The 25,670-nt window shown below is 33.1% G+C and overlaps 4 protein-coding genes across 4 annotated transcripts; 2 read left to right on the plus strand and 2 right to left on the minus strand.

Moving 5' to 3' along the window:
- Positions 1-1,599: 1,599 nt before the first annotated feature.
- LOC128132725 (uncharacterized) lies at positions 1,600-3,097 on the plus strand. Its single transcript, XM_052769645.1, has 6 exons — positions 1,600-1,752; positions 1,844-1,987; positions 2,068-2,345; positions 2,518-2,589; positions 2,681-2,764; positions 2,891-3,097. Exons 3-6 carry the CDS (start codon positions 2,325-2,327, stop codon positions 3,095-3,097), a joined length of 384 nt encoding a protein of 127 aa, XP_052625605.1. The 5' UTR covers positions 1,600-1,752; positions 1,844-1,987; positions 2,068-2,324.
- A 505-nt stretch (positions 3,098-3,602) lies between these two features.
- LOC128132989 (uncharacterized) lies at positions 3,603-4,233 on the plus strand. Its single transcript, XM_052770011.1, has 2 exons — positions 3,603-3,676; positions 3,778-4,233. The coding sequence occupies exons 1-2, from the start codon at positions 3,620-3,622 to the stop codon at positions 4,189-4,191; spliced, it is 471 nt and encodes a 156-aa protein (XP_052625971.1). The 5' UTR covers positions 3,603-3,619; the 3' UTR covers positions 4,192-4,233.
- A 12,625-nt stretch (positions 4,234-16,858) lies between these two features.
- LOC111919285 (F-box/FBD/LRR-repeat protein At3g51530-like) lies at positions 16,859-17,557 on the minus strand. The gene has a single exon (XM_042900546.1). It carries the CDS (start codon positions 17,555-17,557, stop codon positions 16,859-16,861), a length of 699 nt encoding a protein of 232 aa, XP_042756480.1.
- Positions 17,558-20,287: 2,730 nt separating this feature from the next.
- LOC111918883 (uncharacterized) lies at positions 20,288-23,326 on the minus strand. The gene is made up of 12 exons (XM_023914503.3): positions 23,169-23,326; positions 22,930-23,077; positions 22,539-22,657; positions 22,223-22,465; positions 21,948-22,103; positions 21,776-21,868; positions 21,569-21,680; positions 21,242-21,385; positions 21,029-21,159; positions 20,827-20,910; positions 20,606-20,749; positions 20,288-20,531 (listed from the first exon to the last, which is right to left on the minus strand). Exons 1-12 carry the CDS (start codon positions 23,235-23,237, stop codon positions 20,400-20,402), a joined length of 1,575 nt encoding a protein of 524 aa, XP_023770271.1. The 5' UTR covers positions 23,238-23,326; the 3' UTR covers positions 20,288-20,399.
- Between the last annotated feature and the right edge of the window lie 2,344 nt (positions 23,327-25,670).

Here is a 25,670-nt window from a genome sequence, read left to right on the forward strand (position 1 = left end):
AGTTTTTGAAGAAAATGAAGGATTATGTCAACAATCCCGCAAATATGGTTAGATTTTAACTCTTTTAATGTTTAAACTTTTTTTTATTTTATCATTTATTGTATTATTTAGTGTTAAAAAAGGGTAATTTTATTGTGTTTGATAGTTTTAAGATTTCTTTAGTATACTTGAAGTTTAAATGCTATTTTGTTAGTGTTTGTTTGAATGTACAAGTAGAGACTGCGTAGATAATGTTTACAATTTGTTATTTTTGTTGTTTGTTTAGTTGTTGTATAACCTGAAAACTTGTATATTCTTATCGTATAATTGTTTATATAAAGTGAAAAATAGTTAAATTATAGTATGTGCAAAATAGTCGTTTCTATATATATTTGTCGTATAAGTATAACATTTGTATAAGTTGAAAATTTGTCGTATATATATTGTTAGAAATTGTTTGTGTTTGTCGTATAAGTTGAAAATTTGTATAAAGTTGTCGTATAACTTGCAAAATTGTTAATTTGGTTGTCGTTTTATTTTAAAAATTGTTTGTTTATATGGTTATAAAATGTTAGTTTTAATTAGAAAGATAAAAATTGTTTATATATTTGTCGTTTAAGTTGAAAATTTGTTTAAGTTGAAAATTTATTTTAAGTTGAAAATTTGTCGTTGATATATTTGTCGTTTAAGTTGAAAATTTGTTTAATAAAATATTTATATAATTATGTATGATATTATTTTTTATCGTAAATATATTTGTTGTATAACTTGGAAAATTGTTTATATATGTGTATGTTATTGTTTTTTATCGGAAATATATAAATTATTAATTAAGAAATTGTATTTGCATTACTAATTGTTTATGTACTTATTGCAATTCATAATCATATATTTTAAAAACAAAATATTTTTTAGTTCTCTAATTTGTTTTTGTGTTTTTTTTGCAGCATGATTTTAGTTTTATCAATATGAAAGCCTTTGCGAACTTAAAAGGCTCGGGCGGTAAAATATGGGAAGTATTTGAAGTTTTAGATGATGTCAGACGTGCCATTTTCAGAGATACCGTATTTGGTTATTTTATTGATGTCCCTCGTTTACAAGGGGACACATTATTGTTTCATAAAATGTTCCTTCATCAGATCCGGCCGGACCCTGTTTTATCTCCAGATGGAATAAAACGATTATATTTTCGAATAGGCAATACGAAAATGGTTTATGGGCCGGAAGAGTTTTGTTTGATTACCGGCTTCAATTTTCGGGAGTATCCAAAAAACATTGGGAGAAAAGGGTCAGAAAAATTATTAAGCAGTAAAAAAAGATGTTTATTGCGTGAACGGCTATTTCCGGACCATACTAATAGTTCGGTGAAAATCGGCGACCTGAAACGTTTAATTTTAAATCGAACATTCCTAGCACTTGACGACGTTGATGCAGTTAGAGTATGTTTGATATACATTTTGTGTGAAAGTTTTTTGGGTAAAGAAGTTAATGATCGGGTGCCACAAGATTGGTTTTTTTTTGCTGAGAATTTGGATCTTTGAAACAAGTATATTTTGTTTACGTTAAAAGTTTTATTTTATTAAAGTTATAATTTATATAATAACCAATTTTGTTTTTTTTTGTTTTGTTAGCTTCGCTTGGGGTAGCTATCTCTGGGATTTTACTTATGTTGACCTTGAGAATACATGGAACAAAATACATAATTATTTATCACTTTCTGAGCGTCGTCAAACTTTAAAGTACTCCGTCTCAGGATTTACGGCTCCAATAAGGGTATAAAAATTTTCTTATATTTAAATTGTTTTATTGGTATGTTTTTTATTTTAATTTTAACTTTTATTACTGTAATTGTAAAAAATTGTAGATATGGATATATGAGATGATTCTGGCTGTTCGTGCATGTGGATTTGTATTGAGAAAAAATAAAGACTTGCCTCGGATGAAACGATGGAGTGGAACAAAAAAATTGAAATGGGTTGACGTGAACAAGATTTGGTCAAAGATACAGGTTTATAAATTTTTCGTTTATTATTTATAAACTTGATTATTATACTTTTATATGCATTTTTAATATGTTTAATTTTTTAGGAGGGGCAACCACCAAGACAAAACATGTTACCGGGTGATGGTGAGATGACATCTTGTTATTATATGTCATTTCAAGAGTACGTATATGGTGAAGGGAAAGCAGTTCCATCCCCAGTACGGGACCATTTTAGGAGACAAGACGAATCTTCGTCTAGTATGTCGTCCAGTGTCGCTCTCATGGTAGAGGTCGGGGCAGTGGGAAACACAACCTAGACGAGGTGTTGAAACGGCTACATGCACTGGAGCAGCATGTGTTTATGAACCGACAACCTACAGAGGTTTTTGTTGAAGAAGTAAATACTGAACAATTTTGGAACGACATTACTTTTGATGATCCGATAGTGTCACAAAGAAAATATGATGAACAGGTTAGTTACACGCTACATTATTTTTTATATTTTAATAACATATATGAATACATGTGTTCATATTTTATATTTGAAAATATAGGTTGTGCAAGATGAAGTGATGAATAAAAACAATACAACTGAAAATATTTTTGGTGATATTCAAGACGACAAGGTTGTTATAGATATTACCTTTACGATTTGAATAATTACTTTTTAATAATGTGTCTTTCGTTATTAAGTAAAAAGTTATATTTTTAATGTAGGTGTTGGAGGAGAGGAATGACTATGTGGGGAACAAATTTGATGATGATGTGTTTGATGTAAATGATTATAGTGAAGTTAAAGAGGTTCTTATAGTTACATTAATTTATATTTTGTTTTTAGTAGATTAAATCATTTATTTAATTAGATATTATTGCTTATTAAATTATGTGTATTTCGTTATTAAGTATAAAGTTTTATTTTTAATGTAGGAGTCGGAGGAGAGGAATGACAATGCGGGGAACAAATTTGATGATGATGTACCGGACGAAGACGAAATAATAATAACGGGAATTATAGATTATTTTGATGAGTATGATGGCAAAGAAGTTACACCCGATAAACCGAGGACTCGAAAATCATCACAATATTTGTGTCCTCCTTACACCGAGGTATTTGTTTTATTTATAAACTCATGATTTTATGTTTATGTGAATTATCTGAAAGATATAGATTTAAACATTTGAATATTGTTTTTAGTTGCACACGACACCGAAGCAAAAAAGAAGAACAAAAAAGAAGGTTGATATCAAATCAACAAGCCCCGTTCCTCCTCCAGTTTTTGGTGTTGCTCATGACTTCTCCATGTTGCGCCTGCAACCTTACGTAGCAGACGGTGAGGTTGTCATCCAAAATTATATATTTCATTCATATGATGTCCAGCATCGTTTGTTTAATTTCGTGTTAGATAGAGATTTTTGGAGCTCATTGTTTGGGCATACACACGACGGATGGTTGGAGTCAGCGGTAAATTAATTGTTAATTTATTATTTTAAAAGTTAATTGTTTTTTAGTCAATAACAAAACTATCATGTGTGCATCATATAACCATTTGGTACCGACTATTGATGGAGAGACAGTTTGAGAGCGACCGACATACAATAATGCCTCCAATTTTTTTTGTTTCTCATGCTTTGGAAGGACAGGACTGGAGGGCGTTTATGGCTGGTATTGCTACGTACCCCAACTTCATGGTTGCTTGGTGGGATGTTGATACGGTAAACTTAATTGTTTATATTGAAAATAATATCGTTATTTTTGTTATGTTTTTGTATTGTGATGTAAAAAAACATAATTTTATTTTCTGATCCTTATACAGGTCTTATTGCCGATTCATTCATCCCCTAATCATTGGCTATTTGGGGAACTACGATTAGCGTCAATGGAAGTGCATATTTATGACAGTCTTGGTAGAGGGGCTTATGAAAAATTCAAATCTAAAGGAATCTTTTCCAAATTTGAACGTCGGGTGGCAAATTATTTGGACAAGATTAAGTATTGGGCCCGGAGGAACATCCCAAGGATTCCATTGAATATGCAATTCATTTATGAAGAAAATGTTCCCCAACAAAGTAGTCATTTGGGAGATTGCGGTGTTTTTGTTTGTATGTTTATGGAGCAATTCGTTTCAGGTCAACCAATACGTGTTCTTATTGACCCAAAAAATGCAGCTTTAGAGTTCCGTCAACGGATGACAAAAAATTTTTGGGGGTCTAGTCTTGGTCCTATGTAGTTGGATTATATAATTGTATATCTAAATTAATGTTAGATTTGATTATTAGTTTATTTTTACAGTTTACTCAACGGATGGCAAAAAATTTAACATTATGACAATTACAACAAATTAATGACCTACTAATTACTTATCAATACATACAACATAAGAACGACTACAACATTTGTTTTAACGTTACAAATACAACAATTTATTGACCTAACAACTTCAAAACCATAAAAACAATATTGAAAAGCTTACAACTTGTAAACAAGAACTGCCAAGAACAACACCCAACTACAAACCAACGCTATCTTTAACTTCTTATTTTCTGATTGAAAGAGCTTATTAGAGTTAGCTACTTTAGCTATTACCATAGATGATTGGTCCTTCTCTTCATCAACCCAACTGATAAACCCGCATTTTGGTCCCTGTTAAATTTAACATTGACAGTAAGAAAATAAATTTTTGTCATGTAAACACGAGGGTTTAAATTTGAATGACGTTAACAACATGATACCAAATATGGGCAAGCATAAAACAATCTTCCTGGGTTTTTAGTTGTACCCGAAATCCTAACGATACGTTCTCCTCCGCAATTGCAGTATGCCATTAGCCTTCTTTTTCTTTTAAATCGGAGTTACTTTCTAAGTTAAATTTTTCATACTAAGTGACACCCATTTATAGAAGAAATCATATTACAGACAATTCTTTTTTACTATGAACTGGTTTGACTATGAATTCAAAAAGTTGAACTACGAAATGCAGACAAGTACATTCTGTAGTATTGTCATGTCAGTCAGTGAAATTTGACTATGAAATAAACTGGTTTGACTATGAATTCAAAAAGTTGAACTACGAAATGCAGACAAGTACATTCTGTAGTATTATCATGTCGGTCAGTGAAATTTGACTATGAAATGAACTGGTTTGACTATGAATTCAAAAAGTTGAACTACGAAATGCAGACAAGTACATTCTGTAGTATTGTCATGTCGGTCAGTGAAATGTGACTATGAAATGAACTGGTTTGACTATGAATTCAAAAAGTTGAACTACGAAATGCAGACAAGTACATTCTGTAGTATTGTCATGTCGGTCAGTGAAATTTGACTATGAAATGAACTGGTTTGACTATGAATTCAAAAAGTTGAACTACGAAATCCAGACAAGTACATTCTGTAGTATTGTCATGCCGGACAGTAAATTTGACTATGAAATGAACTGATTTGACTATGAATTTAAAAGGTTAAACTATGAATTTTGAATAGTAGAGATATAATATTTTCTATTTATAATTGCATTTGTTTCATATTGCATTTGTGTGATGATTGTAGAGCATTATCATCGGTATTGAAAATGAGTACTTACAGCGAAAGAAGCTTTCCTCAACTACCAATTTTCTTGCATAACCTTCAAAGAACAAATCCTAATACCTTCACAGCCATTAAGAAAACCGATACCAACCGCTTTCAATTCTGTTTTGTGGCTTTAGGTTGCGTGGTATAACATACTTCTTTTATTGAGTTATATAATATTTCATGGTAATGTATCTCGTTTAGTTTTTACTTATCACTAATATGTGTTCGTTTTTATGTAGATTCGTACCTTCCTTAGGTGCATGATACCGCTGATATATGTGGGTTATTTACCCCTTCTTGGGAGCTATCTGACAACAATGTACTTCGCAGTGGCTTTAGATGGAAATCATGAACCACTACTCTTAGCAATTGGTTTGGTAACCTTAGAGTGTGAAGAATCATGGAGATGGTTCATGATGAGGTTAAAAGATTGTTTAGGTGAGGACATAGAGGTTGGTTTCATAAGCAACCTGTGTGATAAAATAGACTTTGGTGTTCAGAGTGCCTACCCGGATTCCTATCATGGATATTGTCCTAAAGATATAGCTCGAAAGATACGTGAGTCTGTCGTACATAACAATACGGAAGTCGAATCGTTGTTTTGGAAGTCATGCAATGCATATAGCGTTGATGATTTTTACTTGTGTTTGGAAAGGTTGCAAAGTACATGTAGGAAACCACCTTTCTGCACCTTGCTTATGAGTCCAATTTACTAGCTTGACGATATACCGATTTCAAAATGGACATGAGCATTTTTCCCAAAAATACGTTACAATGTTAAATCGATTGACGTCCCTGAAATTTTGCAAATTATATCCACACGTGAGTTTCCTATAACAACGATAATTGATTTAATCACCACGTCGATACAATCAAAGTATGTTGAACGGGCCGAAGTGGCGGGTAAGGGAGATTATTATATTTAGTTTTTTTTATTGTGCTACTATTTTTATTAAAATATCAAATTTTACAGGGAGGTTGTCTGGTGGGTTGACCCCTTACGTTGAGAGTAAGGTTCAAAAATGTATCAACAAGTCTTATAATTGTAATGCAAGACGTTTGTATGGGGATACATTTGAAGTCGATGACAATTTTGCCACCAACAACGTACAACTTGAACGAAGGGTATGTAGTTGTGGTAAATGGCAAAAAAGCGGTATACCATGTGGCCACGCTATAGCATGTCTAAGAACCCGTACATCTGAATCCATTCACGGAATGGTTGATTACAAGTTCACTAATTATGTGTATCGACTTGCATATGGATCTGAGTTGGTGAATACTATACCATCACACGTGCATTGGGAAATACCAAATGAAACGGTGGTCCTGTTACCTCCCTCAATGCAGTAGTTATTCATGTAGCACCTTTATGTTTTATGTAGTATTATGTATTAGTTTTTTATGTCCCCCGTTTTTATTTTAGTGTCGTGTTACATATTAGTTATCCATGTACCCAGTTTATATTTTATGTCGTATTATGTATTAGTTATTTATGTACCCCATTTATATTTTATGGCGTTCTATGTATTGGTTATTGAGGAAACAACATACATTAAAAGAAATGGACGTTTATTAAATAGTAACGACTACACACATACAACAACAAGCAACTTAAATAACGAAAAACAATTAACTTAACCAACATGCATTTAAAAATAAGGGACATTCTTTAAAAGATTCCATGCATCTAAGTGGGTAAACTCGCTACCATCATATTCAAAACGGTATAGTTCCAAAGCCACCTGCCATAGAATGTCTTCATCCGTATTTGCATGTTCGTTATCCAACTCGTTATAAATACGTTGAAATAGTTTCACCTTTATTTTCATATCCAGAAACTTCGCTTTGACATCTCTTCTTCTTCGATATTGAGTACGGATCATTAAATGGTGAAACAAATGACAGACACGAGACCAAAATGATCCAGCACGAACTTATGGGGGACCCGGTGGAAAATCCTCCTCTACAGTTATAATCCAAGCTTGAACCAAAGCGACCTCCTCTGCGTTCCTCCATATATGTTTTGAGTCCATAATTGCAAGGAGGGAAGTAATACGATACAATTACAACGGATATTAAAATCTATTTATAACGACTCCTTACTTTCCTGGTGCAATGGCTTGTCAATTCAAGCAGCAATGTATTGTGTTGTCATTCGACCGGGGATGACTTGTCAACTCGAACGGTGATCTGTTGTGGTATAAGTATAGTACACTGCATTCGTCAGTTAATTTTGACTATGAATTGCAGACATATTAGAAGATTGGACTGTAATTTTCTGTAGAAACTACTATAAATTGACCTTAAGTTACATAAATACTTTATTAAATAAACCAATACAGCTGTTCAAATATTGTTTTTTAGATTCTACTCTCTTTGTTTCAATCAAAATGAGTTCTATATCATGGAGCAATGAAGAGTTCTTGGTTCTTACACATGCTTATATTCATGTGTACGAGACAAGCAAGTTGAACGATCCAATGTTTTGGAGCCGTTTAACCAATATTTTCAATGCTGAAAACTGTATGGCTACAAGAAACGATCGTGACGAACTAGACATCTTAGCAAGATGGTATGAAATGAAAACCGAAGTTCTATTATTCAACGATCTTTATACCAAAATTGACGACACCCGTTTAAATGCTACTGAGAAGGTCATCTTGGAAGCTGCTAAGGAGGAATACAAGTCATTAAGTAACAGGTTAGAATTCCAGTTTGAAGCCCCTTGGAATATTTTGAAATATATCCCGTTTGTTTAAAATCTATTTTAGTTTATTATGTGAGTACTAGGTTATTTTCATTTACTAGGTTATTTTCATGTATTTCGTATGTATTTCGTTTGTTTAAAATCTATTTTAGTTTATTATGTGAGTACTAGGTTATTTTCATGTACTAGGTTATTTTCATGTATTTTGTATGTATTTCGTTTGTTTTAAATTATTTTAGTTTATTATGTGAGCAACTCGTATGATTAATTTGAATAAATAAATGCCCATTGCATTAGTTTTCACAATACATTAGAATACATTAGTAACAAGGATTCCATGAACCATTAAAAACATTACAACAATTACATGAAAAACAACGACATAATATGAACAAAGAATTAACGTAAAACACAAGTCCATGGGTTATTCTTAACAGAAATTAGAGCGGTCTACATGAAATACTGTTTATCTTTAACAACCTTCCAAACTTCCTCATATTCGAAGTCTCTGCCGTCATGCTCACAGATGTAAGAATCTGTAACAACTTCCAAGAACTCTTCTTCGTCACGATAACGAACATTGTTACTTTTCGCATAATTACATGCTCGATTGAACCATGTCACTTCTTCCTTTACATCCATCCACTTAGTAACAACATCTGATTTTTCTCTTTTTTGTCCTTCTCCCATCTCATGGTTAAATAAAGATGTTATGCGAGTCCATTCATCACCAATTAGGCAATGCAGGGGAGCAAGTAACGATACACCATCCTTAACACTTAGCCAACATCGTGTTAGAACTAACACCTCATTTGTCGTCCATGGTCTTTCAGAATTGGAACCAGGTACTTCATTCGAAGAACTTGCTGCATTCGAAGACATTTCTAATAATGGGAGTTCGTTTCGTTTAGGTGATTTGGGTGTTTGGTTTTTAGATCTTAAACATCTATTTATATAAATAAATAGACTATGAATTAATACTTTGACTACGAAATGGTTATATTTGGACTACGATTTTCAGCTTTATCCAGTGTTTTATCATGTCAAACTGTCATTTATCTCTTGTCATTTAAGGGTCCCACTACGATGTGCAGGTTACTACAGTGACTTATTATTACTGTCTAGTCATTTCAAAGTTGGACTTCTCATTACTGTCTAGTATGTATAAATACCACTTATAGCTTCAGTTTAATACAATATCGACTTTATTATGAGTTCCTCACACAAATTCGAAATTTGCTCATGCAACGAAGTAGATTGTTACTACTGTGATTCGGTAGACCCTTTTTTTACACTCTCTTCAGCCGGGCCATATATGTCACATGAAAATTTTGAAGAATTAAAGAAGGCTGAAGCACAATAAGAAGAGGACAAAGAGTCATCCCAACTTCTCACTCAACTTGCTAATGATATTGAATCGGAATGCAAATAAGCTCAAGAATGGATTGACCTCAATCAAAACAAAATCAAAGAGCATAAAGATTAGATAAAAAAAAAGAGTAAGAAGGCAATCAAAACGACTGAAAAACGGCTTGCTGAGAAGGATGAGCAGTTGATACACATTATGGTAAAAAAGGATCGTTTCGAAGACAAAATGAGAATTAGGGATGACTATATAACAATGGAGAAAGAGAAGTACCCATTGCAGTTCCTTGAGTTTAAAAATTAGTTACAAAGTTGTTGTAATATTATCATGAAACAGATTAGGTTGCAAAAGGATCGTTTGTTGTTTTTTTAAATAACATGTTGTAACTGTTAAAAAAATCTGCAAACTATATTTTATAATATAAAGGCTTCATTCATTGTTATAATCAACAAACTTAACTAAAATATGAAAGCATAGCAATGTCTTGTAAGAGTTAATAAAAATATTACAATACATAATAAGTAAACAACTCATCATTACTCTTAATTTCAAGGTTGTTTTATATCAAAATCAGCGTTATAGGTTTGTGAGCAACCCGCTGAACCACCAATATTATATGTCATTTCTGCAGTAGAAATTATGTGACCTGCTCTGCTACCGGACGCCCTTCCAGTACAATTATTTCTCGTGTGTCCTAGTTGACCACATGTAGAACACTCTTTTATAATTGGACCCTCGCCTTGGGATGGAATGCGGTCTGTGTTTCTTGGCCTGCCTGGCTGACGTTTATCCATTATAGGTGGCTTAACAATCATCAAATCATCGGGGATCTCCCATTCGGATGACTTTGGCAGAGGGTTTATTGATTCCTCATATGTTTTCCTCAGTGTTTCGGTAAGGTAAGCATTTAATGCAAACCTCGAGCAGTCTTGGTAATTGTTCACTGTTAAACATCTTATGACATGACCACAAGGTATCCCATCAAGTTGCCAATGCCTACATGTACATGTCATATGTTGAAAATCAACAATCACATTTTGTGCCCCCTTTTTGACCTCGCATTTCGTATTTGAGATCATGCAAACATCCCATTTGGTAAAAGTTTTCTTGTTTTCTTTTACAACTTCATCTGCCCAAGGGGTAAGTATTGTTGTTGTTTCCGCTAAAAAAACAGCCAAAATGAAGAAGTTAAGATCAATAACATCAAAACTAATAAAACATTAATATTACAAATTTACTTAATACCTGCAAAGTTACGTCTTTGAAACCACCATTGTTGCATTGTAGCACGAAAAAAATCGATCAACATAAGTATTGGCACCTTACGTGCGTGTCTAGATAATGCATTTATCCACACTGTTGGACGACATAAGATTGTATCGGTTCCCTTTAAAATGTGCCCTTGACCAGGTTTCTGGATTTATACTTTTTAAGTACTCCCATACTGGTTCTTTTGTCTTTTTCATAACATCCATGGCAGCATCAAAAGCATCAACTGTGTACGCCTTACACGCCTCCCAAAAAATCCCTTTAGCCGTCTTACTCTTGCTGAATCTAGATACTATGTTGAAATACAAATTGACACCACATATTCCATGATGAGCGTGAGGAAAAATGTTGGCAACGGATGTTGCTATAGATGGAGACCTATCAGATATAATTGTAAGCTCCTGCATATTTCCTATGCAATCATGTAGTTTTTGAAAAAACCATGTCCAAGAATCGGTACACTCATTTTTGCATATACCATATGCAACCGGTAATATTTGGTTTTGTCCGTCCTTAGTAACTGCAAGTAACATGGTACCTTTGAACTCGCCCTTTAGGTGAGCTCCATCTACTACTAGGGTCGGCTTACAAAAATTGACAAAAGCGCGTATCTACAATACATTGTATATCTATTCAAATACACCAAAATAAATATTAAAAAATTAATATAATATGATAATACTAACCGAGCAATCGAGTGCGACGTACAAAAACTCAAAGCGATCATCAACATCTGTTTTAACTTCTTGTTCGGTAACATCATCACAACGACCACCCACATCGTCAAGATAAGTACCAACATCATCATCACCAACATGCTTGTAATTCTCAGGATCCACATAGTGAATAGGTGAATAACTAACATTAACATTTTCAGCAACACTGTGAAACTGAGGTACACTAGGAGTATTGAAAGTACCTATCAGATCGTTGCTCCCTTTATAACTGCATAAATTACCAACAAGCTAGTTTCCAATTTCACCACCCCCATTAACCTCCTCAACTTCATCAACCACCACAAACACTTTCACAGCCCTTCCTCCACTACATTTGATTATGTTTATCAACATTCTAACACCCATGTCTTCAACTATAGCTATATAATAATTTAATTCAAGATGGTGGAAACGAAGACTAATTCTATATTTGTCTAACAAACCAATTTTGCTTCTTACCAAAGATACAAAATCACTATAACTAATATACTCAGAAAATATCAAAGCAAGTTCAGAAATACCTCCCTGTGGACATATGTATTCCAGATTAGTTCCATTAACTTGCCATCTCCCACCTGTTACAAGACAAACCAAATATTCAATCATTTTTTGAGCAAATTGTAGAGAAAGTTCCTAAACAAATAACAACCAAAATGATATTTTTCTACAAAACTTTTTATATAGCAACATGATTTCGTAGTCAAACCAATTCATTTCATAGTCAAACTAAAAAAAATACAAAAAAAACCACAATTTCGCAGATAGAATGAGAGTAAATCGCAGATGGACCTATTCCATCTACGAAATTACCCCTATATATACAGAAAAAAAATTAAAAAAAAATAAATTAAAAGCACCAGCGAATGTACAAGCACCTAAAGCACAGCTGTGCCTTAGGTGCTTGTACATTCGCAGATGAGATGCTGATTTCGCAGATGGGGCATCTCCATCTGCGAAATTGTGGACTAATTTTGTAATTTTGATTTTTTTGGCTATTTTTGTAATCTCATTAGTGTAAATGGCTATTTTTGTCATTTTCTCTTTTTTATTTCCCATTTGTCATTATGTTTTAGAAAAAAAAAATCATTTTAGTCATCGGTCAATTACGAATATGTATTTTAAAACGTTATAATTTGAAATGAAAAAAGAAAAAACGAATGCAATTGTCGAAACTATGACTTCTTCTTAAGGGTGGGGCGTGTTAGCTAGTAAGTCAATGACTATTTTTTTGTACTATCAATATTTATTGTATTTAATATATATATATATATATATATATATATATATATATATATATATATATATATATTAAAATGAAGGAAAAAAGACTTAGGGCCTGTTTGTTTGCATCTTAATACCTCTTAATAAGGGGTAGGTTTGAATTTTTAAGATTCAGACCGTTTGTTTACCTCTTAAGTTTTGGTCTGAATTTGAATTTTAGCACTTACCGAATTAGATTTGATACTCCATCTGAAAAAATAAAAGACGCTCTATGCCCCTTAACCCCAAAACATGTTCTCTCTTTCTCGCACCCATCTCCTCCTTCTCACCCACTTCTTTTCCCTCACCGATCTCCAATAATCGTTCGCTTCCTCTGATCTACAACACCGCCTCCGACAGCAACACCGTCTCCGACATCGTTGTCGGCAGCCAAGCCCTTCAGCTCCCTCATCGACGACGGTTCTCTTCCACCCCTTTCTCCTCCTCTGATTTTGTCTACATACATTCGATCGGCAACGTCGCCGCCGCCGCCGACTTTGCATCTGCCTCCGGTTGCTTCACCTGTGTCGCCTTCACCTCCGGTATCTTCTGCAGGTAACATATTATTTTTCTCTTGTTATGTAATTCAAGTTTAATGCTTAAAAATCTAGTGTGTTTCCCCTGTAATTCGAATATCAGAGATTCATTACTTAGAGTTCGTTTTGGTTCAGTTTTGATTTATGATAATGTGTTGATTTCTGAAATATATGGGGTGATTTCTGATTTTGTGTTTATTTGGTGAAATATATTGCTGAGAATGTGTTACTAGTTGCTGATTTGTTCTTTTTTATTGATAATGTGTTCCTAGTTGTTAATATAAGTTGTTGATTTTCTTCATTTGCTAAAATATGTTGCGGATCTTGTTGTTATGTGCTGAAATGTTGTTGACATATGTTGATCTTTGAAATTTGATAATGTTGTTGATGAAATCATATGCTTTGCTTTTTTTTTCCTGAAATATGATAATGTTTTGCTGATGAAATCATATGCTTTTTGGTTTTGCTTGATGAAATATGAATATTAGCATGTTATGGATTCACTAAATGAAAGTACAATGTTATATATTGAACAGGTGGTGTCTATTAGTGGAGGATATTTCATATCCACAAGCTTAAGGAGTTCATTAACATTAGATTTGTTATGGATGGAGATGGTTCTAAAAGATTTCACAAAACAATAAAAGCATGAGCTTTGGGTATAATCAAGAAATGATTAGTGTTATGTTTGATTTGGATTTATGATCTAATCTGGATTTTATATGGTGTTTGTAAATTTTTTATAATTATTCAAAAAGTTGATTCGGTTATTTTATAAAAACGTTAAATTTAGCAAAAATAACATAGAAGGGTAAAACGGTCATTTTTATAATTCAGCACTGCAATTCAGAGGTTCCAACCAAACAGCATTTGAAAATTCAGATCTTAAAAATTCAGACCTTCTTTGAAATTCAGACCTCTTAAAAATTCAGCTCTTATAAATTCAGATCCTGCCAAACAGCCCCTTAATGTAAGTCTTTGAGCCAAGGAAAAAAGACTTAGTATAAGTCTCAAGTCAAAGACATCAAATAAACGATGTCACATGTAATCTTTGAACCAATAAAAATTGTTATTTCTTTGGTTTCTCAATAAATATGTCATTAGAAATATTCGGTTTCTCAACAAATATGTTGTCAAAAATAACTAATTGTTTCTTAGATGAGTTACGAATGAATTAACAATTTTGATTCATTTAAATATTAGCATGTCATAATGTTTATCAGATGTCAGATACTCAAGACTTATACTAGATCTTTTTTCTTCGTTTTAAAATACATGTGTACATTAAATACAACAAACACTGATAATACAAAAAATAAAATCATTAACTTACTAGCTAACACGCCTCGCTCCTCTAGGAGAAGTTACAGTTTTGATTCTTTTTAAGTATTTGGTTTCTCAACAAATATGTCATTAGAAATAGTCAGTTGTTTCTTAGATGAGTTATGAATGAATTAACAATTTTGATTAGCTCGGAGATTAACATGTCATATTGTTTATTAGATGTCATGAACTCATGACTTACACTAGGTCTTTTCCATCATTTTAAAACACATGTGTACATTAAATACAACCACTGATAATACAAAAAATAGAATCATTAACTTAGTAACTAAATGCCCGACCCCTCAAGGAGAAATTATAGTTTCGACTATTGCCTTCGTGTTTTCCTTCTTTTTTCATTTTAAGTTATTACGTTCTAAAATACTTATACATGACCGGACAATGGCTAAAATAAAAAAATTTCTAAAAAATAATAGCAAATGGGGAACAAAAAATGTTAGGGCTAAATTCAAACTTATACGTAAGTGTTGGGGCTAAATGTAAATTATGAAAAATACAAAACCGACACGTCATCATGACTTGTTGGTGACTGGCCAAGGACCCAAAAATAAAAACATTTTCTAAAATATAATGGTAAAGAAGGAACAAAAAAGAAGGTGGGGCTAAAACATAACAAGATTGTAAATAAAATGGCTTTTTGGCATAAACCATGTATAATATATGTTGTGTACTTAAATAATTAGTGGAATTCATGGGGCAAGATAGGGGAAGGGAAACGAGGGATTTCATGGTCAGGGAAATAGGTGAATTCGGAAGCGGGGGAGGAAGACTATTTTTGCCCTTGTTTGGTGCCATTGAGTTAAAGTCCCTTGAGAGTCGAAATATCAATGCTACAAAGTTTTCAACATTTCAACAACGTTTTATAATCTATGAAAATTTTAAAATATACATATCTCATTTGTTTAAAGTCGAATTCAGATGGATTCTTTTCCATCATATAATTTAGAGTTTGTATTTGCATTTAAGCAATAATTTCATTATTTTTTGTTACATGTTTAATAAGTTCCAGTCCCCCAAAGTTGGGATATCAAGTCAGAAAAAAAATTCAGCCTTTTAATCTAAAACACACAATCAAACTCAAAAACACGTTCGTTTTATTCCTCATAACAGATAAACTAACTTTAACATTAAAAAAAACTAAATTTAACATTAAAAAAAAAAAACTATCAATAGACCTTCAACGATTTGTACCACATGTAACTAAATTTGTACTAGTCCAATGTGTATAAGAACCAGAAAGCCCGGACCCGAAATCGGAACCGGACCGGTTAGCCTCCGGTCCGCGGTCACCCTCGCCCCACTTCTGCCAAACCGGTCCGGTCCAAATGTTCACCACTATTTCTATTAGTGTTCCAGGTTGTAAACTTCAACAGTGTTGAAGAAATCACTTGCTAAGGGCCTAAGGCATATAGTAATCAAAAGTTTCAATGAGAAAAAGAACCCACAATATATAAAGTAAGATTAACTCTAACATTTTCATAAATCCAATAAGGATGGACATATTTATGTTGGCATAATCTTTAGCATCCCTAAAAATTAAGTTCATGATACTTGTTAAAGTTCAATTCTGACAAAGCCAGGGATTCAAGGTTGGTCTCATGGAGTATATGCTTAAAACAAAGGTAATGAGTTCACAACATTAAGCTATGCATGGGAAGTATATTATGAATATATCATCCTTAACGTGACACTTGGGGAGTTGTCGAGCAAGAAGTTTCTAGCTTCGGTAGACATTTTTACTTTGTGTGGAAACTCTCTCACACTGGAGTCTACAGTCAAGCTTATCAAGTCATTAAAAGGTGAAGGATGTTCCAATAACAAATCCGGAAATGAGGAAATACACTGCATAAGAAAAAATATACGTTAAGAGCTTAAAAAAACATATAGATTGTAAGTCTACTTAAGTGTAAAATATTTTGCACTATGGAGATTTTGAAGCATGTCAATAATCTTGCGAGCATCTTCCTCCTTATGTAGTATGGGTGAAAAATACATAGATAAACAGATGTCCACTTTGTTTAGAGAACGCAATCCATCTTTAGACAATGGTGGGGGACGATAACCCCTGTAGCACAAACATGGAAGTCCTGGTGGACCATTCAAGCACTTGATTCGGCAATTATCTACTGTAAGATTCTCAAGTTGTGGTGCTTTAATATTTTTGAACAACTGTTGTTGATAAGCCTGAGATTAGAAAGTCGAGGGGCATTTATGTCAAATACATCTACACCCTTGATCCGGAATCTTTTTAAAGTGAGGTTCTTTAAGTTCACACATTTAGAGAAAAGATCACCACACAATGCAACGCCACTGAGATGCAATGTTGTTAAAGCGGGAAAATCCCAAGGAGTTTTGAGTGTAACGCAAGCTCGCTTTCCATAGAAAGAAAGATTGAAATATTTAAGAGACTGAGAGCTAAATAGGCAAGGAGGATAAACATGGAGGCCTATGGTCCAATTATTAACAGCTAGTTCTTGCACATTGTGAGAGAAGGCATAACTTGTAATATTTCTCACAAAATCCTCATTGGCCGCTCCTTTGAAATCTAGCTTTACGGAAGACACATGTATTTGATGGTTGAGGCCACACAGAACATGAGTCATGAATTTGGCAAACGAACAGAGGTCAGGAATCTTCACATTTGAGAAATTGAGAAAGGGCATTGATGTCCAGAGAAGCTTCCATCTCGATGATAGCACACATGTTTGAACTGCAACTTTAATATCAAAACAAGACAAGATCTTATGAATAAGCTCGTTTGGTAACCTGCTGATTCTATCTTCTTCTACCACGAGTCTAACATTAGCGTGATCAGACTTCATTGTCTGCGTTATTTAAGAAATTTCAAAACTGAAACCAACACAAATTCGCCAATAGCTCTGTAGAAGAAGGAGAAACTTCGTCTCTTGATAGAAGAGTGTGAAACACGAATGCTCTGATCTTTTAAGTGTAGAGTTAGCAGGTGGAAATCGATAGATCAATGCGTTGATGATGAAAAATTAGGGTTTGAGACTTGAGAGAGACGTACCTCTTGAGTTTCCCTCCAAATCACAACAACAATACGCAAACACAAACCTGCAAAAATAGCCGTCTCTAACGCTTGTTCCCGAGTTTTTTTTTTTAAATTCATTAAAAGGTAAGGTAAGGGAAATTTTGAAAGAAAGGTAGATGAAGAAAAATATTCATTATTTTGTTTTTCGGGTTCGAAGGAAATGAAAGGAAAGGAGAGAAAAATTTTTAGTTTTTGTGTTCCCAAGTTAGAAGGAAAAAGAAAATAAAACTTAAAATTTTCCTTTTCCTCACTTTCTTCTCAAATCCACCCAATTTGGGAGGAAAATTTGGAAGAAAAATATGACTTCAAAATCCTTCCCCTCCCCTCACTTTCCTTCCATTAATGAAACTCGGGAACACGATTTTCTTTCGACACCCCTCACTTTCCTTCCGTATCCTTCCATTTCTCTCCTTAAGTAGAACTCAGGAACAAGACGTAAGAGTGATAGGAGTAGGCAACGAGTTATTAACAGGAAAAAATAAATAATTAAATAATAAATAAATAAATAAAAATAGGAAATGCAGTTATCAAATGTTGTGGTGGTAACGGGAAGCAACGGAAATACCTTTAACGTGTAATAATTATAGAAGGGAGTGGTGTTCGGCGTTATTAGTCGTTATTAAGTCCAAGAGTGGTTGCCCACTCCTAGTAGCTTAAGGAAAAAGTTCAAACCCTTATAAAATTGGATCGGTAGTCCTTTTGGTTATACGTTATTAACTTATTATTATTATTTTTATATTTTTTAATATTTATTTTAATATTTTAATTATTAAAAATAAGAAAGCCCAAAATTTCTCTCAATACGTTAAATTAAAGAGTAAATTACATGAATGGTCCCTAGGGTTTGAGGTAATTTGCGTGTTTGGTCCCTAACTTATGTTTTTAACTCGAAAAGTCCCTGTTGTTTGTTTTTGTTACATCATTGGTTCCTACTGTTTGTTTTTGTTACGCGTTTGATCCCCATCTTACTTAAAAAACTATTATTTAAATACAGAAAAACGGTGGGGTAGGTAAGATAAGGTGAGAGAGATGAGGTTGGTGATGTGTTTAGGTAAGAAAGGGACCAAGCGCATAACAAAAACAAACAGTAGGGACCTTCCAAGTTAAAAAATAAGTTATGGACCAAATGCGCAAATTACCCTAAACCATAGGGACCATTCATTTAATTTACTCTAAACTAAAAGTAGATTAGTTTTTTCGTTCAAACAAAAAAATACAAACCACTAGTATATCTATCCCCTAGCTCCTCACCACCATCCCTCCTTCCGGCCACCATCATTATTCTCATAGTCGATCCCATTCGAAAAACCCTATTCTGATCATCTTCTTAACAAAATCGAAACCCTATCACCATCAGAAAACCACCATAAATCACCGAGCATCGAAATGAAATCAACTACCCAACACCACCTGCTACTCCCTTGTTTTAATCAGCTGATCACCAACCACCATGAGTAAAGGGGAGACGAGAAATAGAGACTATTCAGGGGGGGGGGGGGGGGGGGGATAGAGATATATTGTATATGTATGTGTAACTCCCCATCCCTTCATTCCCTGAATTTGAAGGTTCCTCAGTCTGGAAAATGTTACCATATTCAAAAAAACCTGTAACCACACAAACAAATCGATTTCAGATTTGTTTTTTTGGGTTTTTTAGTTCCAGAAACAAAAACCACACACAAAATTTGGGATTATTCCGGAGTTTGTCCCCATAAATGTGGGTTTGTTCTTAAGTTCTAGAAACAACTTTGAAGCTCCTATATTCGTCTTTAGAAATTTGTCTTAGAAATATATTTATGTGTGTTGAAGAACAAAATCAACATTTGGTGTTTGATCTGATGGCTTTCAATGAATCCAACTCTTTCATAGTCATTGATTCATTTCATGAAGGGGGCAAAATGGCGGCAGCTCAATTTTTTTTATTATATATTTTTATTTAAAAACAAAATTTTATAATAACAATAAGAGTCTTTTTTTCTGGTTTGTTCTAGACTTTTAAGGATATTTAATTCCTCAAGACCGGTCCTGATGACTATCTTTGGAGGTTTGTTCTATGAAATCTACATGATACAAAAGCTAACCCATTTTAATTTGTTGATTTGTAAGTGGTTAAAGTTATATTATGTATGTGTTTAACATTATATGTAACCTCAATTAGCCTTATACCATAAAACAAATCCAAATGATTTGGTACCAACCATGTTTTAAAATCACATTAGATCACTTTTATAGCATGATACTATAATATTCATGATTTTCAAAAAAGTTAGAAATATGATTCGAATCTTTATATAATGAACTTAGAACACAATATGGAAGGGTTATTATGGAATCTACTAATTAGTCAAATTATCAAATGTGTCATACATCTTGATGATAAAAAGTCTTAAATCCTTATTCGGTTAAACCATAGTAAAAAATAAAAACGAAAACCAAACCTTATTCAGTTGGGGTGGTTTATTCTGTTTCGGTTTTTTTCAACACCCAATCATAGTCACAATGGATGATAAAATTCTTCCACTAAATACCAAAAATCATATAAATTAAAGTTTCTTATTCAATTTACGAAACCAACATAATCATAATCATAATAAATAAATAAATAAAATAGTTTAAAAGTCACGAAATAGCATAATAGCATCATCAAGGATCATGAGAGAAGAATCTAGAACCGCCCATTTCTCTCTAAGCTTCACGCGTTTTGCCATCTCCTCTTCTCCCGCAGCCTTTCCTTTCCCATTAACCTACAACAATTAACACCACAATCTAAGTAACCCTGTCCATCATATTAAACAAAAAATATAAAATAAATAGTTACATCTGATTGATGAAGCTCATATTCAAGACGAAGCTTTAAGTTAAGTGCAGCATGATACATGTCATCCACAACTTGTTCCCAAACAGAAACCTTATTCAGTTTCCAATACATACTTTCCATCTTCGTACCTTCATTTCCAAGCCTCTGTACCATACATCATCATCATCATCATCATGGTAAACATTAATTCTCACCAACCCTAAAACAGAAACAAAAAGTACCTCCATATGCAACAAATCATCTTTCCATAGCTGAAAAAGAATCTTCAACGCATCTTTCTTATCAACAAATGTAGTGATCGATATCTACATCAAAAACCCAAAATTATATAAAAATACAAACCCAAGTTATACTTTATTCTTTTTACCAATATGTACTAGTAATCAAATAAGAATAATAATTTTAAAAAAAAAAATTGACTACCTGATCAGTTTCACATAGCCTTTCACTTTGTAATAATAATCTAAATATCCTGTAAGCCTCCCTGCCATATTTTTTCATCACAATCGATTCAACCTCCTGAACTTGTGCCTCATCAATGATTTTCTTCAAATCTATGCAACAATAAATAGCAATTTATTTAATTATGGGTTTTAATGGATTATGAATAAATAGTTCATAAAATAATAAGCTTACCAATGCTATATGTTTCATCTATCCCAATTATGGGAAGTTCACAACCAAATTGGACAAGTGAATCTCTAACACGTTCTAAAGTCAAACTTCTTCCTTTTTCACTTTTCATTGCTTCCTCATATATTGTATCCATGGAAAGTGGAACTGTGATACCCAAAATTGTTTAAAATCTTCTTAGATATCCAAATATAACAAGATTAAAAAAAAGATGAAAGATTTCAGATAAAAAAAAAGCAACATACTTTACTCTTTTTACCAATATAGACAACACACTTTATTTTTGACATACAATTCTCTGCAATTTGCCCAAAAAAGATGCAGTCATACCTGTTTTTTCCATTTTGACTATAGTTTCATTTCTTCTACTTGCATCAAAAATTGCACTTAGAACAATGCCAGCTTCATTATCCATACGTGTTGTAACATGGGCAACACAACACTGTAAACCACATAATATATAATTATGTTATTATCTAATTAACTTAAGCTAAATATGTTTTTTTGTGTATGTAAGAAAAATAAATAAATAAAAACCTTGTGGCGAAGGCGTCGTACAAATTCCTCAAAATTAACGCGCCAAAGGATTTCTTTATTTTCATTTGTAGCCCCTGTTTCAGGTTGCTTACGCTGTGAAAAACAAAGTATAGCCATATGAGATCTGTCACCACATATGCAGCTTTTCCCCATATATAAAAACAAAATGCACCTTTTCCCCAACAGCTTCTGTAATAGGTTTTTTTTTGCTATTGTCATCAGGGGCACCATTGGTATCTGTATCTGCTTCAACTAAAAATCTTATTGATTCCATAAGAGATGCTTCTGCTAATGCACGTGCTTCCAAGGTCTGTGATGCATCAGCCATCTGAGATAAGATTGTAAATTCAGTATCAGTTTCTTGAAATCTAAATTTAAGTTTAAACATAGTATCAGTCTATCAGAATCACAATTATATAGCTCTTTTTCTTTTTCACTATTTGTTACCTTAGACTTTGGAGTTTTTTTCTTTGCACCATCTTCTTTTTCTGTTTTAAGAAATGGTGAATGAGCAGGGCATCTTTCAATATAGCGTGCCTCAGCAAGTTTACTGAAGTTTTCATGTAACACATCAGCAGCAGTTGTATTTTCATTACTTGTCAAGGCCTTATGCATACCCTTATGCCTATCCATGATCTGATTCATTGATAATCTACCATGTTGAAGTAATCCTTCAAAAATCTCCATGCACTAAACAAACAGGTAACACAGTCAGAAAAAAGTTCTAGAGAAATTATTCAAAGAAGGAAACAATCTAACTTACCTCTTGTCCTAATTCCTTTGACACGATATCTAAGAACTTAGGGAACCTCATATGGTGGATGATGTTGTCATGTAAGGCCATATATTGAGTCACCATCTTTGGTGGTTCCCCAAATCCACCTGCACAGACATATTTGTCATTAGTTTTCAGAACAGATGGAACATGACAAAGAATCTAAATCCACTTTGTATATTAAGCAAGTTGTATGGAAGCCATTGCATATAGTATCTCACCAGATCCATCAGCCAAATATTGAAACACCAGAAAACATTCTTAAGTTAAAACAATTTGAACGCTCAATTAACCATAACGATAGCAAATGTAGTGTGAAATTGAAGTTGGTGTATAATATAACAATGAGAAAACAAAAAAAAATGATTAGAAAGAGTACCTTGTTGTTCGATACTGAAGGCCTGAACGCAATTATGCTGAATCAACACAAGTAAAGCGTTGGTAGCATTCTGTTTATTGAGTTCGGTGAATCGTAGCACTTGCTGTAGAGATAGCGTTCCTTTACGTAGAAGACATTCGCATACTTTCTGCAATTGTATGTGATTGTAACCTACTTGGAGATATTTTAATTGGAAAATGATTGAAAAGTAGATGATTTAGGTTAATAGGAAAACTTACAGAAACGATATCGCCGAAGTAAATGTTGATGAGATGTACCGCTAGTTTGATCCCGTGTGACGACACCATGGTCGCGTCGGCGTTTCTGTAAAGCGGAGCAAGGGGGAGGAGCGGGAAGATGATAGCAATAAAGGGAGATATACTGAGGTATCAATATATAAATGACAAAATTGCAAAAATGGTCCGGTATGCATTTTTTTTTTTTTTTTTTTTTTTTTTTTTTTTTTTAGTCTAAACCTTGTCCTTTTTTGCTTCGTGTTAGTTTTTGTTGTGTTTTTTTACCTCTAAACAGTGAAATAATTGTAATATCTTATGTATTTATTTTTCATTTTTCTTTCATTTCTTCTTAAATCTAATACTAATTTATTTGTTTTAATAATTAAAAAAATAAGAAGGGACTCTCTTCAAGACCATGGCTTCCACCAAATCAATCACCTTCATACAAACACTCATTATCGATTTTTACAACCGATTCCTAGCCAGATTTTTTGCAATCGATCTCTGCAATCCATTTATCATTGTTACTACAATCGATTCCAAGCTGACTTTTGCAAGCCGATTTACAAAAAAAATGCATACCACAGGTACAGGTCATGATCTCTACTCTTCAATGTTCAAACAAACTTGCTTCATTCAATACACATACTTGGTTGGGGTTCAATACACACATTGGAAAATTGAAAAACACACAGTGAAGAACACGAAAAGGGTGTGTAAACCTATTTGAAATCAATATCCTCAAACTGGATTCTTTTTTTGTTTTTTCATATTTCGAGTGTGATAAACCCTTTAAATCGAAGTCATTTTCTCAACCCACGATGTTCTGCATCATTATTTGTATAAATCAATGTTTGACATTTGGGTCTCCAATTTACAGAGTCTGTATATTTGGTCTCCGATTTGGAGCTTTCATCCTTGATTTCGTTCCAGGTGGTGATGAAGTTTGATTAGTTGATTATGAGGAATTGATTTTTAGAGATGGAGACGACGATTTTGACATGGCTCATCCATCTACAAGAGCTACCCAAGGAATATGAAGTCATCGGCCGAGATATTTCATTGCAATCATTGACGAAGGTCACCGAACACAAATTAAATACATATTGATGCTTGATTCTGCAGTGATTTGCTATTTGATCTACACAACCAATTCAACCCAGATGTACAAAAATGACGAGAAAAATGAAAGAAACAATTGGATAAATGCTTAATCTTCACAACAGATTCCACCTCTATCAACCTTTTTTTACTATGTTGTTTTTATTATTTCCTAATTAATGTTTGACCTCCTTTGTTGCTCCATAGAAAGCTTGAAATCTAGTTAGGAGATGAAGTCTTGAGGAAACGAAACGTGTTTAGGAGAGAGATGTGGGCCCAAGGTAATTAATTATTTTTTTTTCCTTTAAATTAAAATGAAAAAACATAAAAAGTATATCATAAAGGGTATTTTAGTCTTTTCAGTTTTCCGAGGGACCAAAATCACAAGCAAACATGGTCAAAAGCACCACGAAGTCAAAAAAGTCGGGATTTGGACTAAAACTTAAAAAAATACATACCACAAGGACCATTTTTGCAATTTTGTCTATATAAATTTAGGTTTCATAGTTTGAAATGTTTTGCTACTTGCTAGTTACGTCTACATTTTGGGATCAAGATGTTATAGGTTCGAATCCTGTTTTCCACAAAAGTTATGGATTTGTTGTAGTTCAAGGATGCAAATTACATGAATGTCTCTTTGATTTGGGGTAATTGTACGTTAAGGTGGTGTTTTTTTTTTTTGAAAAAAACTTCTTCAAACCTCTTACTGTTGCACGGCGCAGCACTTTTCATCTCGCAACTGTTTGTTTTTTCAGAAATCTTCGGATTAAAAAACTTTTGTGCGTGTTCTTCTTGTCGCAGCACTTGTTTTGTCTCTTCCAACCTTTTCTTCTTCTTTTTTTCTAGTTAAAGTATTAATTATATATTGTTCGAATTTTATTTCACATTTTTTTCGTTTATTCTTGTTGAATTTTTTTTCTTTTTTTTTATGTTGAATAATAATAACTTGTTGATGAAATATCATTATTTTATGATAAAATATTTTTATTTTTTTGTTAAATTTTCGGTATTAAAAAACTGTTTTCGGATTATAAAATCAATTTATTTTAATTTTTTAATATCTGCAGCAGCATGCAAATGTTAAAAAAACAAGCACGCTTCTTATTACAATCTGCAACCGTTTGGTCCACCTCTTCTACTGCAAAGGTGGTCCACAGACTTTATGGATTTTTGATTCAAAAAAACAAACAACACCTAAGTTTCAAACAAGTTTTTTTTTTTTTTTTTTTTTTTTTAAATTTAGATAGTCTTTAATTTTTGGTTGTTCGGTTGTGTTGCCCATTGGTTCTTACCAATCTTAAAATGACTATTTTGTCTTTCTTCTTATTAATATTTTTTTAAACATTAAGGAAATGAAAGTTAGGAACAGTAAAGTTCCAAACTTTTGACAGAAATGGTATCAGG

Source organism: Lactuca sativa, chromosome 3 (assembly GCF_002870075.4).
Source record: "Lactuca sativa cultivar Salinas chromosome 3, Lsat_Salinas_v11, whole genome shotgun sequence".
In the NCBI taxonomy this organism is placed as follows: Eukaryota; Viridiplantae; Streptophyta; class Magnoliopsida; order Asterales; family Asteraceae; genus Lactuca; species Lactuca sativa.

What these genes read in the sequence shown, in the direction of transcription:
- LOC128132725 (XM_052769645.1), top strand. Translation starts at nt 2,325, where the DNA reads ATGAACCGACAACCTACAGAG. An exon ending in TGAACCGACAACCTACAGAG is followed by an intron (nt 2,346 to 2,517) that starts GTTTTTGTTGAA and finishes TTGAAAATATAG; the next exon opens with GTTGTGCAAGATGAAGTGAT. An exon ending in GTGATATTCAAGACGACAAG is followed by an intron (nt 2,590 to 2,680) that starts GTTGTTATAGAT and finishes TTTTTAATGTAG; the next exon opens with GTGTTGGAGGAGAGGAATGA.
- LOC128132989 (XM_052770011.1), top strand. Translation starts at nt 3,620, where the DNA reads ATGGCTGGTATTGCTACGTACCCCAACTTCATGGTTGCTTGGTGGGAT. An exon ending in CTTGGTGGGATGTTGATACG is followed by an intron (nt 3,677 to 3,777) that starts GTAAACTTAATT and finishes ATCCTTATACAG; the next exon opens with GTCTTATTGCCGATTCATTC.
- LOC111919285 (XM_042900546.1), bottom strand. Translation starts at nt 17,557, where the DNA reads ATGAAGTCTGATCACGCTAATGTTAGACTCGTGGTAGAAGAAGATAGA.
- LOC111918883 (XM_023914503.3), bottom strand. Translation starts at nt 23,237, where the DNA reads ATGGTGTCGTCACACGGGATCAAACTAGCGGTACATCTCATCAACATT. An exon ending in ACTTCGGCGATATCGTTTCT is followed by an intron (nt 23,078 to 23,168) that starts GTAAGTTTTCCT and finishes ATACAATTGCAG; the next exon opens with AAAGTATGCGAATGTCTTCT. An exon ending in CTTCAGTATCGAACAACAAG is followed by an intron (nt 22,658 to 22,929) that starts GTACTCTTTCTA and finishes ATGTCTGTGCAG; the next exon opens with GTGGATTTGGGGAACCACCA.